This window comes from Anolis sagrei, chromosome Y, assembly GCF_037176765.1.
Source record: "Anolis sagrei isolate rAnoSag1 chromosome Y, rAnoSag1.mat, whole genome shotgun sequence".
Lineage (NCBI taxonomy): Eukaryota > Metazoa > Chordata > Lepidosauria > Squamata > Dactyloidae > Anolis > Anolis sagrei.
Genome location: NC_090035.1, coordinates 46,531,585 through 46,550,692, shown reverse-complemented (window position 1 = coordinate 46,550,692; position 19,108 = coordinate 46,531,585). Strand labels below are relative to the sequence as shown.

The following is a 19,108-nucleotide window of genomic DNA, read 5'->3' as shown; positions in this document are numbered from 1 at the left end:
GGGCCTTCTCAGTGGTGGCCCCCACCTGTGGAACTCACTCCCCGGGGAGATCAGATCAGCGACCTCCCTCCTCTCATTCAGGAAAAAGCTGAAAACTTGGATATGGGACCAGGCTTTCGGAAACTCTGGCAGCTAAAAAAGAAAGACCATAATGATGGGCAAATAATGAAGAAATCTATTGGACCTATGGAATGCGAAACACTGACCATGAGACTGTTTATTGTTGTGCTACGGTGCTATATATTGATGTTTTTAATCTGTTAATTGTTTAATTATTGTAATTGTTTTTATATTTGCATGTATTTGGATAAGGGCATCGAATTGTGCCTTCTTTTTGTAAGCCGCCCTGAGTCCCCCCTCGGGGGTGAGAAGGGCGGGGTATAAGTAGCAGAAATAATAATTAATAATAATAATAATAAAATTAGTTCCGGGCTTTACTTTAACAATTCTTATTAGTCAAATTGCATTGATATTCTGCTGCCAGCAGCTGGTTGGAGCCTGATCTGCTGCAACTCATTTTTATGCTTCCATATACCTTTCATGGCAGATTAAACTGCTGAGCCGCTGAACTTGCTGATCAAAGGTTAGTGGTTTGAATCCAGGGAACAGGGTGAGCGCCCGCTGTTAGGCCCAGCTTCTGCCAACCTAGCAGTTCGAAAGCATGCAAATGTCAGTAGATCAATAAGTACCGCCTCTGTGGGAAGGTAATAATGCTGCATGCAGTCATGCTGGCCACATGATCTTGAAGGTGTCTATGGACAACACTGGCTTTTCAGCTTAGAAATGGAGATGAGCACCAACCACCAGAGTCAGACACGACTAGATTTAATGTTAAGGGAAATCTTCACTATACCTCTGCAATTATATGCTGTTTTTTTTAATGAAATGAGTTGCAACTTTGGGGGGGGGGGGTATCTTTGTTATGAAACAAGCTTTTTTTCTTAACTCGCTGCACTCTATTAGACAGCTCCATAATGCAATAATGCATTGTAATTGTTAGCATTTCTTAAGACACCCAGTATACATAGGACAAACAAACACAACAAGTAAGGCTATGTTTTAACTATATTTTGAAAGGTTGTGTCTTTTTATTGCAGTGTAGAATGATTAACAGTGACATTGACTAAACAGTAAATATTTGGAAAGAAACAGTGGACTAATTTAATCTTGTGTATCTTTTTAAAAAACACAAAAAGATCAATCCCCTGCCAATTATTTCCCATTTATGCAGCACGAACAGAGCCTTAAAAAGAAGTCATGTTAATTAGAGGTTTCTGGGAATTGCAAAGTAACCCATCCAAGTTCTACTTTCAGTTCCAAGGTCTGCGCATTCAAGAGTTTTCTCAAGAGACACAATTTTCAGAGAGTATTATTTATTTATTTATTTATTATTTGCATTTGTTGACCGCCACTCTCAGCCCGAAGGCGACTCGTGGCGGTGTACAGAACACAGAACATAAAGACAACAGTTACAGTAAATCAGAGTCATAATACACAACTTACTAACAACAGATAATTAAGCTAAAAATCCGCTTCGTCTTGTTTGGGTCATAATCCGTCTCGTCGTCTTAGTCCATTCCGGTGGTCATTCCAAAACATAGCACTTAATTGAAGGCCTTTTCAAAGAGCCAGGTTTTCAGGCCCTTACGGAAGGCCATGAGGGAGGGCGCCTGTCTAATTTCCGCAGGGAGGGAGTTCCACAGCCGGGGGGCCACCACCGAGAAGGCCCGTTCTCTAGTCCCCGCTAAGCGTGCCTGTGAGGCAGGCGGGACCGAGAGAAAGGCCTCCCCGGATGATCTCAAGGTCCTCGTGGGCTGATAGGCCGAGATGCGGTACTCAAGGTATTTTGGGCCGGAACCGTTTAGGGCTTTGTAGGTTAGCACCAGCACCTTGAATTGGGCCCGGTAGCTAATCGGCAGCCAGTGGAGCTGGGACAGCAAGGGCGTTGTGCGCTCCCTGCGTCCCGCTCCGGTTAACAACATGGCTGCCGCGCGCTGGACTAGCTGAAGCTTCCGGGCCGTCTTCAAGGGCAGCCCCACGTAGAGAGCGTTGCAGTAGTCGAGACGGGATGTGACCAAAGCGTGTACCACCGTGGCCAAGTCAGACTTCCCAAGATACGGGCGCAGCTGGCGCACGAGCCGAAGCTGTGCAAATGCTCCCCTGGTCACCGCCGAAACCTGGGGATCCAGGCTCAGCGATGAGTCCAGGGTCACACCCAAGCTGCGAACCTGCGCCTTCAAGGGGAGTGCGACCCCGTCCAGCACAGGCTGTAACCCTATACCCTGTTCGGCCTTACGACTGACCAGGAGTACCTCTGTCTTGTCTGGATTTAATTTCAGCTTGTTCGCCCTCATCCAGACCGTCACAGCGGCCAGGCACCGGTTCAGGACTTCGACAGCCTCCTTAGTAGCAGGTGGAAAGGAGTGACAGAGTTGGACGTCATCTGCATACAGGTGACACCGCACCCCGAAACTCCGGATGATCTCACCCAGCGGCTTCATGTAGATGTTAAACAGCATGGGGGACAGTATGGAGCCCTGAGGAACACCACAGGTCAAAGGCTGTGGTGTTGAACAGGAGTCCCCCAATAACACCTTCTGGGTACGACCCTCCAGAAATGACTGGAGCCACCGCAAAGCGGTGCCCCCAAGACCCATTTCCGCAAGGCGCCCCAGAAGGATACCGTGGTCGACGGTATCGAAGGCCGCTGAGAGGTCCAGAAGCACCAACAGGGACACACTCCCCCTGTCTAGCTCCCGGCGGAGATCATCCACTAAGGCGACCAAGACCGTCTCGGTACCATGTCCCGGTCTGAAGCCAGACTGTGCCGGATCCAGATAATCCGTGTCTCTCAAGAATACCTGGAGTTGTGAGGCCACCACGCTTTCCATGACTTTGCCCAAGAAGGGAAGATTGGAAACAGGCCGAAAGTTGTCAAATTTAGTGGGGTCCAGTGATGGTTTCTTCAACAGCGGCTTTATAATAGCCTGTTTTAGGCTCGCTGGAATCGTGCCTTCCCGAAGGGAGGCATTAACCACCACCGTTACCCACTCAGCCAATCCCCCTCTGGCCTCTTTCAGAAGCCAGGATGGGCAGGGGTCTAGGATGGACGTGGTGGGCCTCATTCCTCCAAGTATCTTGTCCACATCCTCGGGTTTCACAAGCTGAAAAGAATCCATCAAAATAGGACAAGCAGGTGCTTGTGTCACATCCACAGAGACTGCATTTAATGTGGCGTCCAGCCCAGAACGGATCAAAGCGACTTTGTCTGCGAAGAACCGAGCAAATGCTTCACAGCGCGTGCCCGAGTTGTCAGGGCTCCCACCTGAGGTAGGGGGAGTTAAAAGGCCTCTGACAATCCGAAACAACTCCGCCGGACGGTTTTTTGCAGACGCAATAGTAGCCGCAAAGAAAGTTTTCTTTGCGGCTTTTATTGCCGCGGCATATGCCCTTAAGAAGGACACAAACCGTGCTCGATTTGGCTCGCTTGGATCCGAGCGCCACACGCTCTCTAGTTCCCTCTTCCTTCGCTTCATCGCTGCCAGCTCCTCAGTGAACCAAGGAGCTGGTTTAGCTCGGTTACTTGAGAGGGGACGTTCCGGAGCGATCCTGTCAATTGCCCTGGTCATCTCCCCATTCCAGAGAGCGACCAAGGCCTCGACATGGTCACCTACCGAGGTGGCGGGAAAATCCCCAAGAGCCGTCAGGAATCCGTTCGGATCCATAAGCCTCCTGGGGCGGACCATCTTAATGGGTCCTCCACCTTTGCGGAGGTTAGGGGGCGCAGTGAGCCTAAATCTGATCAGGAAGTGGTCGGTCCATGGCAACGGAGAGATGGACAACTCCTCCACACCGCCACCTTGCTCCCATCCCTGGCAGAAAACCAAGTCCAATGTGTGTCCAGCACAGTGGGTGGGGCCAGTTATTTGTTGGGACAGCCCCATGGTTGCCATGGCAGACATGAAGTCCTGAGCCGCTCCTGAGAGGGCCGTCTCGGCATGGATGTTGAAGTCCCCCAGCACAAGGAGCCGTTGGGACTCCACCACCAGGCTCGAGACCACCCCCGCTAGCTCAGGCAGGGAGACTGTAGTGCAGCGAGGTGGACGGTACACTACAAGAATCCCTATTCTGTCCCGGTCACCCACCCTCAGGTGGACGCATTCGAAATTTGTGGTCTGCGGGATGGAACTCCTGGTCAGATGGATGGAATCTCTGTAGACCACTGCGACCCCGCCTCCCCGTCCTCCGGCTCTTGGTTGGTGTTGCACGGAGAAGCCTGGAGGACAGAGCTGGGAGAGGTTTACGCCCCCCGCTTCATCCAACCAGGTCTCCGTGATGCACGCCAGATCTGCCCGCTCCTCCAGGATTAAATCCTGGATCCAAGTTGTTTTTCCGTTGACAGACCTGGCGTTCAACAACACCACCTTCAAGCCAGAGGGCCCGCTCACCTGGTTACACCAATTTACCTTAGGAGACCGGTTGAGGGTTGTTAATATGGATGAGCGGTCCGAATTAGGCCGAATTCGAGGTCTCCTTTTCCCGCATCTCCTCCTTCCCACCACGACCTCTATGGGGGCCCCTCGGCTCATGGAACTCCTCCCCTCCTCCATGCCGCAATCTAATGCCAAGGTCTTACTTCCAGCTGTATTCGTTGTTTGACTTTCCGGTCTTAGCCAGTCTACTTTCCTCCCCACTGTCCTCCTCCCCACCTCATTTTTATTTATAGGGTCCCACCCACCTCCCCCCCTGTCCGTCACACTAAATAATAGTAACAGGGAAAGCACACAGAGGGGGATGGGGGACCACATAGATAACAGCAGTACAGGCGGTGTTGGATGTTCTGGCCACACCACTAGAATAGTTCTTAAAGTGCACAATAAAAAGCTAGATCTAAAGTGCAATCGCTATAGTACCTAAAGTGCCATAGTTAAAGTGCAGTAGCTAAGGTGCGGCACGGAGGGCTGGGAGGGGGCGAAAGTGCTAATGCAGTTGGCGGCACGGCAGGCGCCTTAAAGTGCTCTTATCATAAAGTGCTGTAACTCAACCGATATAAGCCCGGAATGTACAAGCTGGTGTATAATCACCCTCCTAAAGGGCTGGGGTGATGATCTGTTAACTTAAGCTAATTATGACCCAGATGGAGTCTCAAGACGGTCGAAGTGAAGCGGATGGGGCTTCCGGGGATGGTAACTCGGCATGGGCAGCACGGTTTGTTGGTCACCAAAACTACACACTCTGAACTAATATAGAGGAAGCCCGCCTAAAGGTCTACACAAGGCTAGCAAAAGGTCTACACAATGGTCTGCACAGGGTTACACAGAGGGCTGCACAACGGAGGTCAACACAGGATTAGGTCTGCACAGAAAGGCCCAAAAAGGTCAGCACAAGCTGTCTGCGATGATAGCGCGTCAGCAGAGGAGGCCGTGGATCCGTCGCTCCACAACGGCCCAGCGGGCAGTTGCCGTGGTCTGATGAAAATGGCGGCGGCAGTAGAGGCGGGTCCCAGCGGTGGTGACTCACCAGCCGGATGTAGTGGCCGCGGCCTAGTAGAGGCTGGTGGCAGCAGCTCCGGCGGTGGCGGAGGCGGCCCGGCGATGGAGGCGGGCTTCCGCGGCGATGGTTTGGTTAACCAGCAGATGGGCTCATCCAGCAGCGTTTGGCAGTGGGACGAAGCGGGGCCCCGTGGCCTAGTGGAGGCTGGCGGCAGCGACCCCGGCGGCGGCGGCGGCCTGAAAAAGGCGACGGCAGTGGAGGCGGGCTTCCACAATGATGACTCACCCGCAGGCTGTAATGGCCGCGGCCTAGTGGAGGCTGGCGGTGGTAATCCCCGGCGGCGGTGGCCGCGGCCCGACGATGGAGGCGGGGTTCCGCGGCGATGGTTTGGCGAAGCGGCAATGGCTCCTGCAGCAGCAGCTGGGGCTCATCCAGCAGCGTTTGGCGATGGGCAGAGCGGAGCGGAGCAACCCGGCAGCGCGGCAGCAGCCCGAAGGCCAACCCTGCCCGATGGCGGCGGCTCCCAGCGGCGCCGACTCCCCAGCCGAACGGGGCGGCCGCGGCCCAGCAGAGGCCGACGGCGGCAGCTCCGGAGGTGGCGGCCCGGCGATGGAGCCGGGCTTCTGCGGCCTCAACAGCGGTCCAGCAGGCTGCGGCCCAGCGGATGGAAACAACGGCGGCCCCAACGGCGGGGGCCCCCCCAACGGCCCAGCGGCCCAGCGGAGGCCCGGGGCGAACCGCGCCCAGCGTCGAGAGATGTCCGGCGCCCGATGCCCAACGGCGGCGAGGCTGCAGTCCAAGCGTCCAAGGTGAGCCAGCCGCGATGCAATGGCGGCCGTCCCGGCTTTTCACAGCCTTTATTCTGGCAGCGTTTATTCTGGCTTCCTGGGTCCCCTCCCGGCTTTAAGCCCCTTTATCAGGGGCCTGAGATCCGGGGGTCTCTCTCCCCTTAGTCTGAGATGGGTTGGTAAGGGGGAGGTTCAGGATTCCTCCGGATTTAGTTGTTGGAAAATTAAGCAGCTCTGAGTTCCCCGCTGCTTGCCTCCATGCCGGAACCGGAGTAGAGAAACCTCTATGGAAATTAAGGCCATGAGACTCTTAACAGAAAACAATTAACTGACCACAAAAACCCTCCAGTTACATGATTTTAAGGAACCCAAATTGACTGGAGCTTGTTTTTGTGCTCCCTGTTCCAGAGATATCCTGCAGATCATAGCAAATCACCAAAAATCACAATAGTTAGACACTTGATTGATCGGCAGCTTCTAATAAACTATTAGTTCCATGATTCTAATTTACAATATTTATTAATGCATCTGTAATTGCAAAAAGTAGCTGCCATGCCATATTTTTCTGCCCACAGACAGAATGGTGCCTGTGAAAAGGTGAAAGTGTGAGATGTATCCTCTAGACATAAAATTATTAAATTGTGATTCAACATATTACATGGGATTATCTTTCTAATTCTCCCCTCCACAAACATATTTTATAGAATAATAAAAACTGACACTTATCTGTTACTTGTGAGCCATCGCTCAGATATTATGTATAATTGTTTCTACAAGTCCTCACTGTTCTCTGGATATAGTTATATTGAGATATATTCCTTGCTTTATCTAGGCATGCTCGCTAAGTGATCCATGCAACAGTGAAGGACTCACCAAGTGGGACATTCAGCACTACAACAGTTACTGTAAGGAACAGTACAGGAAACTTAACTATCAAGGTTTTGGGATGTGTTACTTCCTCTTCCGTTCTTCTACAGTTTTTTTCCCCTATCCAGGTTGAAAAGAAGGCATGCCTGAGAGGATGGTTCAAGCTACATGATGGAACATTGGACGGTCCCACAGCAATCCCGAATAATAGCAATGCCCGCTTTGGCAATGGTGGGCTTGTTGGGAGGAAGAGGTGGTGGCTCTACCTTCTTCTCTGTGGGTGTACCTGTGATATAGCCAAAAGAAAAAGATTGCCAATCGTATCAAGCTTAGAGTTTAACACTGGATTTAGCATTTAAAACTGCTGAACTACATGTGACCTAAAGCCTACAAGTTTTTTCCCGACATTCCCATTTACTGCTGCTGATACTACATATACATTGAGTCCTCTTTGGGATGAGAAGGGCAGGATATTAATGTCATAAATACACACACACACACAGCCTTTATGAGCATAGTAAGGTAAAGGTAAAGTCTAGTTGAGTCCAGCTCTGGGGTGGTGCTCATCTCCATTTCTAAGCTGAAGAGCCAGCACTGTACATAGATGCCTCCAAGATCATGTGGCTGGCATGACAGCATGGAGCCAAAGCGCTACCTATTGATTTACTCACATTTGCATGTTTTCGAACTGCTAGGTTGACAGAAGCTGGGGTTGACAGCGGGAGCTCACCCCACTCCCCGAATTCAAACCACCGACCTTTTGGTCAGCAAGTTCAGCAGCTCAGTGGTTTAACCCGCTGTGCCACTGGGAGCATAAAACAACAAAATCACAACACAGGCATAGACAAAAAGAGGAAGTCACAAATAAAAAAGGAAACCATAGTTAAAAGTTACTAATCTCAAGGATAAAATTTGCAACAGTCTTATGAAAAGATGCATCAGAATTGTTCAGAAGATAGGGAATTTCATAGCACACCCTTCCCATTGAGAACACTGAAAAAAATGAATTCCTGTATTTTATCCATATATTAACATATTTAGGACACACAAACAAAGAATAATGAAATGCTTCAACAGAGACCAAGTCACAAGAACAAACCCTTTTGGAAAGTTCCACGTTTGGAACTTCCGGTGAGGGCGCAATGGCGGCAACCACGGTTTGCCAAGGCTCTTAGCTTTGACGAACTCGCTCTCTCCCAAAACAGAGGGTGTCTAACAGAAGACACCCCAGACTGTTGGTAGGAGATCAGCCTGGTTGCCAACCTCTGGAAGGGCACCCGGACAGAGGATGGGTTTTCCCTCAAGGAGCTCCGTGGACCCTCCGGGAAGCCACCATGAGCTGCATCCGTGGGAAGGAAAGCAGGGCACCTAGAGCCCCCATAGTGCTGAACGCCTTCATTTTAACAGATAAACAAAGAGAAACTTAAAGAAAGAAACTTGAAGAAGGAAAGGCAAGCGACGTGAGAGAAACTGCAGTTCCAAATAAACAGTGAAAGAGAAAGCGGCAGAAAGAGGAGAAGAAGGAAGATAAATAAATAAATAAATAAATAACATTACACGACCCACAAAGGAGAGAAAAACAAACAGAGAAGACAATAGAAGCAGAAGAGGAGAAAGAAGGAGGAGAACGAAGGAAAGAAAAGAAAAGAAAGGAAGAATGAATGGAGAGAACTAACTGATCATCCTACCTGCGAGGCCCCTTTAAGAAAAGGAAAGCTCCCGGCAGAAATGGAAGAAAGGAGGCAAGCCACGTCACAGGAAGGGGCGGGACCAGCACCAGTGACGTGTCCAAAGGGAAGAGGCCAAGCGGAAGAAGGGCAGAAGAAGGGCAAGTAAAAGAAAATAATTAAATTAAAATAATAATAATAATAATAAATAATTAAATAAATTAAATAAAAAATAGAAATAGAAATAATCAATTAGGAAAATAAAAAAATAAAAAAATGAAAATAATCAATTGGGAAAAATAAATAATTAAATAATTAAATAATAGTAATAATCAAATAAATCAAATAACAATAATAAAAATAATTAAAAACAATTAAAAACAAAATATTTACAACAATAATAAAATAAGATATAAAAAGCATTATAATAAGTGAGGAAAAGTAAGAACAAACATTGAGAAGAGTGAAGAGAAGTAAGAAATAAAGGGGATAAAAATTACTATCAAAGATCTTACATACACATATATGGACACATACAGACTACAGGAAGTATCTGAAGTAAAATAGTATATTAAAAAAACCTAGGTGGGGCCTAAAAAACCTAGGTGGGGCCTAAAGTACACAAATATACTTGGAAGGTATAAAGTCAAGGAGGGAACAAAGGAATATAGACATATATATTTTGAGACGAGTGAACGAATGAACAACAAAATATAACAATAATATATCAAAAAATAAAAATAATAAATACACTTGAAGACAAAGAAACAATTAAAAAGAGAGAGCGAGAGAAAGTCAGAGAAAGAATAAGACAAGAAAAGAAGAGCGACAGAGCTACAACAAGGAATTGATAAAACATTTACTGGTTATTCCATGGACAAATATACCATCTCCAAGATGAGTAAGACAACATCAGCAACAACTCCTACTCCAACTACACGTAGGAGACCCTCAATTCAAGGTGATCCCTCATTAAAAGAACTGATGACACAATTACAAAAAGTACAGGAAACTCAAGAAAAATGCAGGAAAAACAAGATAAAATACAGAAAAACCAAGATACAATGCAGAAAAACTAAGACAAAATGCAAGAAAGGCTAGAAAAGATATTTCAGATGAATTAGGGAAACTGAGACGTCAAGGAGGAGTAAAAAAAAAGAATTTTAAAAAATTCAATAGGAAATGAAAGAGATTCAAAAGGACAAACAAACGATGATCAAGTCAGTGGAGAAGACTAACCAGAAAGTTACAAAATTAGAAGAATTAAATGAAAGACTGGAAAAACAACAACAAATGGCCATAAGAGAATCAGAATACCAACTCAGATTCAGAAATGTTGAGGAAAGTGAGGGAGAAGATCTGAGAGGTATAATTGCAGACATAACAGCAAAAATTCTAGACATTTCCAAATTGGAAGCCGACCAAAACATGGATAGACTGTACAGAATTAATACCAACTATGCGAGGAAACACAAAGTGGCTAGGGACATTGTGGTTAACTTCAGAAGAAAAAGGATCCATGACGAAATTCTTAAGCATAACTCCAAAAAGCCCATATACCATATAGAGAAGATAGTAGTTATTCTAAAAGAATTACCCCCAACGACAATGAGTAAATGAAGAAAGTACTACTTTTTAACTGATGAGCTGAAAAAATACCGGGTCCAATTTAGATAGGATAGAAATGAAGGTCTGATGGTTTCTCTTAATGATAAAGAAATACTGGATAACATTGGAGCAGAAGGCGAAAGACTTTTATAGAAACCACCAAAAAGGGATTAAAAAAAGGAAGACAACAAGATCCAAAAGACAGAGAATCACCTAACAGAACTGATCCAGATGGAAGGAAAAAAGGAGGCAAACAGTCTGGGGAAAAACCTGAAAAAAGACCAAGAGAAAACTCTCCAGAGGAATATGAGGGGACATTTGAATTGGAATTGATGAATCATGACTGCGCAGAAGAAGAAATGTGTAATGATGATGAAAGTCCTCTCGAATAATGTAAATGGCCTGAATAGCTCAAATAAAAGGAAATTAATATTCAACCAAATAAAAATTGGTAATTTTTATATCATTGCCCTTCAGGAAACACACATTATAGAAAAACATGCATCTTATCTTATGCAGAAACAATTAGGGAATACCATTTGCTAGCCGAAGAAAAGAAGAGAGGAGTGGTATTGTATATAAAGGAGAAGCTCAATCCTGAATTGGCCTTCAGGGATGAGGAAGGACATGCTATAGGGATCAAAGTAAGGGTCAATAATCAAATTACACTAATATTCAATATTTATGCCCCGGTTGGACCCAAATCCAATTTTGTAAAATATCTAAAAATAACTATTCTGGATCAGGAATATGAAAATTTGATAATTCTAGGGAACTTGAACGGGGTTATAGATAACCATATAGACAGGTCAAAAAACAAAACAAGAGGGGAAGAGCCAAAACCTGGACAACTACCATTGGATTTCTTACAGATGAAAAAAAGACTTTGGATTACAAGATGTCTGGAGACTAAAAAATATATTGTCAAAAGACTACACCTATTACTCCAACAGTCACCAATCGTGGTTCCGGATCGATATGATCTGGGCCTTGAATTCCATTGCCATAAAAGTGAATAAAATCCAAATTAAACCAAGATTAAACTCAGACCATTGTGCGTTAGAGATGGATATAAGAGAAAGACCAAAAGCAAGGAGATGGAAATTAAATGAGAACTTATTTCAAACAGAGAACGAGATAGAAAAAAACAGGAATCCAGTTAAACAATATTTCAAGATTAATAATAATAATGAAACAAAATTAGAAACAATTTGGGACGCCAGCAAGGTGGTGATGAGGGGGTATTTTATTCAACAGGGTGTTAAAAAGAATAGATCAATACAAGAAGACCAATTAAAACTACAGGAAGATCTAAAAATTAAAGAGAACCAGCTTAAGAGCAATCCAGGAGATAAGAAAATAAAGTTTGAATTATAATTAATCAAGAAACAAACACATCTCAATTAGGAAAAATGGCAAGAAAGTTGAAATTTTTGAAAGCAAACTATTTCACGAATGCTAGCAAATGTCTTGCCAAGAAACTGAAAAACAAAACAAACAACAATATATAACTCAGATAACAGAAGATTGTATAACCCATACCTTAGATGAGGATATTGTAGAAAAATTCAAAACGTTCTATACCAATCTATACCAAGAAGACTCAAGAAGAGTCAAAAACTCTTATGCTGCAGAAGAGATGCATGACACAAAGGCCGAAAGGAAGACAAGTCAAACCCGCATTTTGGACTTTAGGAGAGCTGATTTCCAAAAAATGAAGGAAACACTGAGCAGCATTCCGTGGACACAGATACTAAAAGACAAGAGAGTTATGGATGGATGGGAGTTTCTCAAGAGTGAAATATTCAAGGCACAGTTGCAAACCGTGCCAACAAAAAGAAAAAATAGGACAAGTGCAAGGAAGCCAGAATGGATGTCCAAAGAACTTCTAACTGTGCTGAGACACAAAAGAGACATGCACAAGAACTGGAAAAAGGGAGAAATCACCAAAGAAGAATTCAAACAAATAGCTAGCACCTGTAGGAAAAAGGTCCACAAGGCTAAAGCACAAAACGAGCTCAGGCTTGCCAGGGACATTAAAAACAATAAAAAGGGATTCTTTTCTTATGTCAGTAGAAAAAGGAAAAACAAGGAGGTGATAGGGCCTCTTCGAGGAGAAGATGGGGCAATGCTGACAGGGGATAGGGAAAAGGCAGAACTACTAAATACCTTCTTTGCCTCGGTCTTCTCACAAAAAGAAAGTCATCTTCAACCTCAGCAAGGCGGACTGGATGAGGGATTTGAGGACATCCAACTCCAAATTGGGAAACAAGTCGTACAGGAATACCTGGCCGCTCTAAATGAGTTCAAGTCCCCAGGGCCAAATCACCTACACCCAAGAGTATTGAAGGAACTAGCGGAAGTCATTTCGGAACCATTGGCAACCATCTTTGAGAGTTCTTGGAGAACAGGAGAAGTTCCAGCAGATTGGAGGAGGGCCAATGTGGTCCCAATCTTCAAGAAGGGAAAAAAGGATGACCAAACAACTACCGTCCGGTCAGCCACACGTCGATACCAGGCAAAATTCTGGAAAAGATTGTTAAAGAAGTGGTCTACAAACACTTAGAAACAAATGCGGTCATTGCTAATAGTCAACATGGATTTATCAAAAACAAGTCATGCCAGACTAATCTGATCTCTTTTTCGATAGAGTTACAAGCTGGGTAGATGCGGGGAATGCCGTGGATGTAGCGTACCTGGACTTCAGTAAGACCTTCGACAAGGTCCCCCATGACCTTCTGGCAAGGAAACTAGTCCAATGTGGGCTAGGCAAAACTACAGTGAGGTGGATCTGTAATTGGTTAAATGGAGGAACCCAGAGGGTGCTCACCAATGCTTCCTCTTCATCCTGGAAAGAAGTGACGAGCCGAGTGCCGCACTGTTCCGTCCTGGGCCCGATCCTGTTCAACATCTTTATTAATGACTTGGATGAAGGGTTAGAAGGCAAGATCATCAAGTTTGCAGACGACACCAAATTGGGAGAGATAGCCAATACTCTAGGGGACAGGAGCAGGATTCAAAACGATCTTGACAGATTAGAGAGATGGGCCAAAATTAACAAAATGAAGTTCAACAGTGACAAATGCAAGATACTCCACTTTGGCAGGAAAAACGAAATGCAAAGATACAGAATGGGGGACGCCTGGCTCGAGAGCAGTACGTGTGAAAAAGATCTTGGAGTCCTCGTGGACAACAAGTTAAACATGAGCCAACAATGTGACGTGGCGGCAAAAAAAGCCAATGGGATTTTGGCCTGCATCAATAGGAGCATAGTGTCTAGATCTAGGGAAGTAATGCTACCCCTCTATTCTGCTTTGGTTAGACCATACCTGGAATATTGTGTCCAATTCTGGGCACCACAATTCAAGAGAGATATTGACAAGCTGGAATGTGTCCAGAGGAGAGCGACTAAAATGATAAAAGGTCTGGAGAAGAAGCCCTATGAAGAGCGGCTTAAGGAGCTGGGCATGTTTAGCCTGAAGAAGAGAAGGCTGAGAGGGGATATGATAGCCATGTATAAATATGTGAGAGGAAGCCACAGGGAGGAGGGAGCAAGCTTGTTTTCTGCTTCCCTGGAGACTAGGACGCGGAACAATGGCTTCGAACTACAAGAGAGGAGATTCCATCTGAACATGAGGAAGAACTTCCTGACTGTGAGAGCCGTTCAGCAGTGGAACTCTCTGCCCCGGAGTGTGGTGGAGGCTCCTTCTTTTGGAAGCTTTTAAACAGAGGCTGGATGGCCATCTGTCAGGGGTGATCTGAATGCAATATTCCTGCTTCTTGGCAGGGGGTTGGACTGGATGGCCCATGAGGTCTCTTCCAACTCTTTGATTCTATGATTCTATGATTCTGTGACAGCAAGCCGGGAAACCAGCTTGAAAGCAGCTTGAAAGAATCAAGGGAACTGGGACTCAAATAGATCTTGTTGTAGGCGTCTACTAAAGACCTCCAAGCCAGGAGGAAGAACTTGATGAAGTCTTCTGCCAACAGTTGACCAAACAGGCACAGAGAAGAGATATAGTAGTCATGGGCGATTTCAACTATTCCGATATTTGCTGGAAAACAAACTCGGCCAAGAGTACAAAGTCCAACAAATTCCTCGCTTGCCTTGCAGACAATTTCATGGTCCAGAAGGTAGAAGAGGCAACAAGGGGATTGGCTACTCTTGATCTCATCCTAACAAATGTGGAGGACCTGATTGATGCAGTTGAAGTGGTAGGATCCTTAGGGGCAAGTGGCCATGTGCTTCTGCAATTTGAGATACAAAGGAAGGCCCAGACTTAGACAAGTCAAACCCGCATTTTGGACTTTAGGAGAGCTAATTTCCAAAAAATGAAGGAAACACTGGGCAGCATTCCGTGGGCACAGATACTAAAAGACAAGGGAGTTAAGGATGGATGGGAGTTTCTCAAGAGTGAAATACTCAAGGCGCAATTGCAAACTGTGCCAACAAAAAGAAAAAATAGGACAAGTGCAAAGAAGCCAGAATGGATGTCCAAAGAACTTCTAACTGCTGAGACACAAAAGAGACATGCACAAGAACTGGAAAAAGGGAGAAATCACCAAAAAAGAATTCAAACAAATAGCCAACATCTGTAGGGAAAAGGTCCGCAAGGCTAAAGCACAAAACGAGCTCAGGCTTGCCACGGACATTAAAAACAATAAAAAGGGATTCTTTGCTTATGTCAGTAGAAAAAGGAAAAACAAGGAGGCGATAGGGCCTCTTCGAGGAGAAGATGGGGCAATGCTGATAGGGGATAGGGAAAAAGCATAATTACTTAATACCTTCTTTGCCTCGGTCTTCTCACAAAAAGAAAGTCATCTTCAACCTCAGCAAGGCGGAGTGGATGAGGGATTTGAGGACATCCAACTCCAAATTGGGAAACAAGTCGTACAGGAATACCTGGCTGCTCTTAATGAGTTCAAGTCCCCAGGGCCAGATCAACTACACCCAAGAGTATTGAAGGAACTAGCGGAAGTCATTTCGGAACCATTGGCAACCATTTTTGAGAGTTCTTGGAGAACAGAAGTTCTAGCAGATTGGAGGAGGGCCAATGTGGTCCCAATCTTCAAGAAGGGAAAAAGGGATGACTCAAACAACTACTGTCCGGTCAGCCTCACGTCAATACCAGGCAAGATTCTGGAAAAGATTGTTAAGGAAGTGGTCTGCAAACACTTAGAAACAAATGCGGTCATTGCTAATAGTCAACATGGATTTATCAAAAACAAGTCATGCCAGACTAATCTGATCTCTTTTTCGATAGAGTTACAAACTGGGTAGATGCGGGGAATGCCGTGGATGTAGCGTACCTGGACTTCAGTAAGGCCTTCGACAAGGTCCCCCATGACCTTCTGGCAAGGAAACTAGTCCAATGTGGGCTAGGCAAAACTACAGTGAGGTCGATCTGTAATTGGTTAAATGGATGAACCCAGAGGGTGCTCACCAATGCTTCCTCTTCATCCTGGAAAGAAGTGACGAGCCGAGCGCCGCACTGTTCCGTCCTGGGCCCGATCCTGTTCAACATCTTCATTAATGACTTGGATGAAGAGTTAGAAGGCAAGATCATCAAGTTTGCAGACGACACCAAATTGGGAGGTATAGCCAATAATCTAGAGGACAGGAGCAGGATTCAAAACGATCTTGACAGATTAGAGAGATGGGCCAAAATTAACAAAATGAAGTTCAACAGTGACAAATGCAAGATACTCCACTTTGGCAGGAAAAACGAAATGCAAAGATACAGAATGGGGGACGCCTGGCTCGAGAGCAGTACGTGTGAAAAAGATCTTGAAGTCCTCGTGGACAACAAGTTAAACATGAGCCAACAATGTGACGTGGCGGCAAAAAAAGCCAATGGGATTTTGGCCTGCATCAATAGGAGCATAGTGTCTAGATCTAGGGAAGTAATGCTACCCCTCTATTCTGCTTTGGTTAGACCATACCTGGAATATTGTGTCCAATTCTGGGCACCACAATTCAAGAGAGATATTGACAAGCTGGAATGTGTCCAGAGGAGAGCGACTAAAATGATAAAAGGTCTGGAGAAGAAGCCCTATGAGGAGCGGCTTAAGGAGCTGGGCATGTTTAGCCTGAAGAAGAGAAGGCTGAGAGGGGATATGATAGCCATGTATAAATATGTGAGAGGAAGCCACAGGGAGGAGGGAGCAAGCTTGTTTTCTGCTTCCCTGGAGACTAGGACGCGGAACAATGGCTTCAAACTACAAGAGAGGAGATTCCATCTGAACATGAGGAAGAACTTCCTGACTGTGAGAGCCGTTCAGCAGTGGAACTCTCTGCCCCGGAGTGTGGTGGAGGCTCCTTCTTTTGGAAGCTTTTAAACAGAGGCTGGATGGCCATCTGTCAGGGGTGATCTGAATGCAATATTCCTGCTTCTTGGCAGGGGGTTGGACTGGATGGCCCATGAGGTCTCTTCCAACTCTTTGATTCTATGATTCTAAGACTCATCCAATATAGAAGGTATTATAATGTATATTTCAATGCAGAAGCTAGATAAAATTACAGAAAGGCAAAGGGAAGTGCTTGATAAGGGAATTACGGAGGAGGAGATAAGATCAGCAATTAAAAACCTTCCAAACAACAAAGCTCCTGGCCCTGATGAACTGATCTCCTTATATTATAAAACATTCCAAGATTATCTAATCCCAATGCTAAAAGAAATAATGAACAATAGCCTGATAACCGCAAAAATTCCCGAATCTTCGCAGAACGCCAACATAACTTTAATACAAAAAGGCGACTCTGACCCTTCAAACATTAGAAATTACAGACCAATTTCCTTATTAAATAATGATTATAAAATCTTTTCAAGTATCCTGGCCAACAGATTAAAAAAAATATTAGAGGATCAAATAAAAACAGATCAAACAGGCTTTTTATCAGATAGGAGGATGCGAGATAACATAAGAACAATTCTCAATATAATAGAGTATTATGAAAGTAACCCACAGAAGGAACTTGGACTACTATGTCTTCATGCCGATAAGGCATTTGATAGTACCAGCTGGGAATTCATTTTAGAATTATGAATCAACTTCGAAATCCTTAAAGAAAAAATTAGAATAATGGAAATATTGTAACTCATTTTGATGAGATGGGTAGAATCTCATCAAAATGAGTATCCTACCCAAGATGATATTCTTGTTCCAAATGTTACTGTACAGGAGTTGATTATAAATTGTATGATTTTAACTGTATTTGTGTTTAGATTGGCTGCAGTAATGCTGGAGTGGCCTAAGTCAGAGGAGTCCTCCATGTGCGTTGCCATGGAGACAGATGCAGGAGAGAGGGAAGTGGGAGGAGCTTAGAGGGGAGAATTTGAAAAAACGACAGTTAAAAATCAGTTAGGGTTTAGGTTTAGAGGAGTGAGCAGTCAGGAGTTAAATTCAGGGGAGTGAGGAGTTAGGAGTTGGGAGAGAAGGAAAGGAAAGGTGGCAGAGCGACTTGTGAAGCAAAACTTTGAGGCTTTGAAAAGCTGGGTTTGGCTATTGGAAGTTTCTCAGGCTAGTGCAGCCGAATGGTGAAACATAGCTGGTATTCTTTTAGTCTAAGGAGAGGCTAAAGAATAGTTTACATAGTATTTGATCTAGGGAGAATCAACTAAGGGAAACATCCCTGTATGGAAACTTTGTCTGAAACAAGTGCTCTACGTCAGAAAGATACTGCGTTACTTGAAAGAATGAACTGTTAAAGTTACAAGTATTATTCCAAGTGCAACAAGGAAAAGTTACGTCTTGCAACCACACGCTGTGTACTTAATAAAATTGTTAACTTTTATTTGAAGATTGTCTCAGCTCCGTCTATTCTGGAGTAAAATCCCCTGAATACTGGTTCCTTTCAAATTGGTGGCAACAATAAATCATCCCTCAGCTCCCCTGCTTCTTTTCAGTTACCTATCTTAAGAACTGAATATTGGTTTAAAGAATGGAAAAAAGACAGTATGAAGTTTATATGGAATAAGAAGAAACCAAGGATAAAATATAAGATCCTTATAAACTCGAGGAAGAGGGGAGACTTCCAAGCATACTATGAAGCTTCTGCACTTTCTTAGGTGAAGAAGTGGGCCACCTTATAAAAAAAAGAATACTGTATTTGGAAGTATTCGACTTACAAAAGGGATGGCATGTGTACCTCTGGTACAATAAAGCCAAGGTTGAAAAGAACTTCACCCACCCGGCCATCACCCGGCCATCAGGGCAGCCCTCTTAAAAGTTTGGAATAAATATAAGAAAAGGCTTTACAACAAAACCCCTTTGTGGCTTTCACCTATGGAAGCCCATCACAAAAGAGAGATACCATCAGAAATCAGACAAAATAATGTATGGGCACTAAAATCACTGAAGACTCGAGGGCCATAATTTAACATGGTTCCAGTACAGACAAATAATAGACTCGTACAAAGAAGATAGAAAGATCGATTTTAACCAACAGGATATATGGGACATTGTCATGAAGAAAGATAAAAAAATAATAAGGCTTATATACCAAAAGATCCTAAAATGGAACACGGAAACTGATAAAAGAGAATATGATTAAGTGGGCAAAGGACATAGGCCACCCCATTCTACTAGAAAATTGGGAGAAGGTGTGGAAAACCAAAACAAAACTTTCCAAATCTTTAAACATTACTGAAAATTGGTATAAGATATTTTACCACTGGCATTTAA

The 19,108-nt window shown here is 44.8% G+C and overlaps 1 protein-coding gene across 1 annotated transcript in view; it reads right to left on the bottom strand.

Moving 5' to 3' along the window:
• Positions 1-6,113: 6,113 nt before the first annotated feature.
• Positions 6,114-19,108, bottom strand: part of LOC137095455 (bMERB domain-containing protein 1-like) — a 36,034-nt gene continuing 23,039 nt past the window's right edge. Inside the window, exon 6 of the mRNA XM_067462133.1 lies at positions 6,114-7,434. Within this exon, the coding sequence (XP_067318234.1) occupies positions 7,313-7,434 (122 nt within the window). The 3' untranslated portion in view covers positions 6,114-7,312. The remainder of the gene's footprint in view (positions 7,435-19,108) is intronic.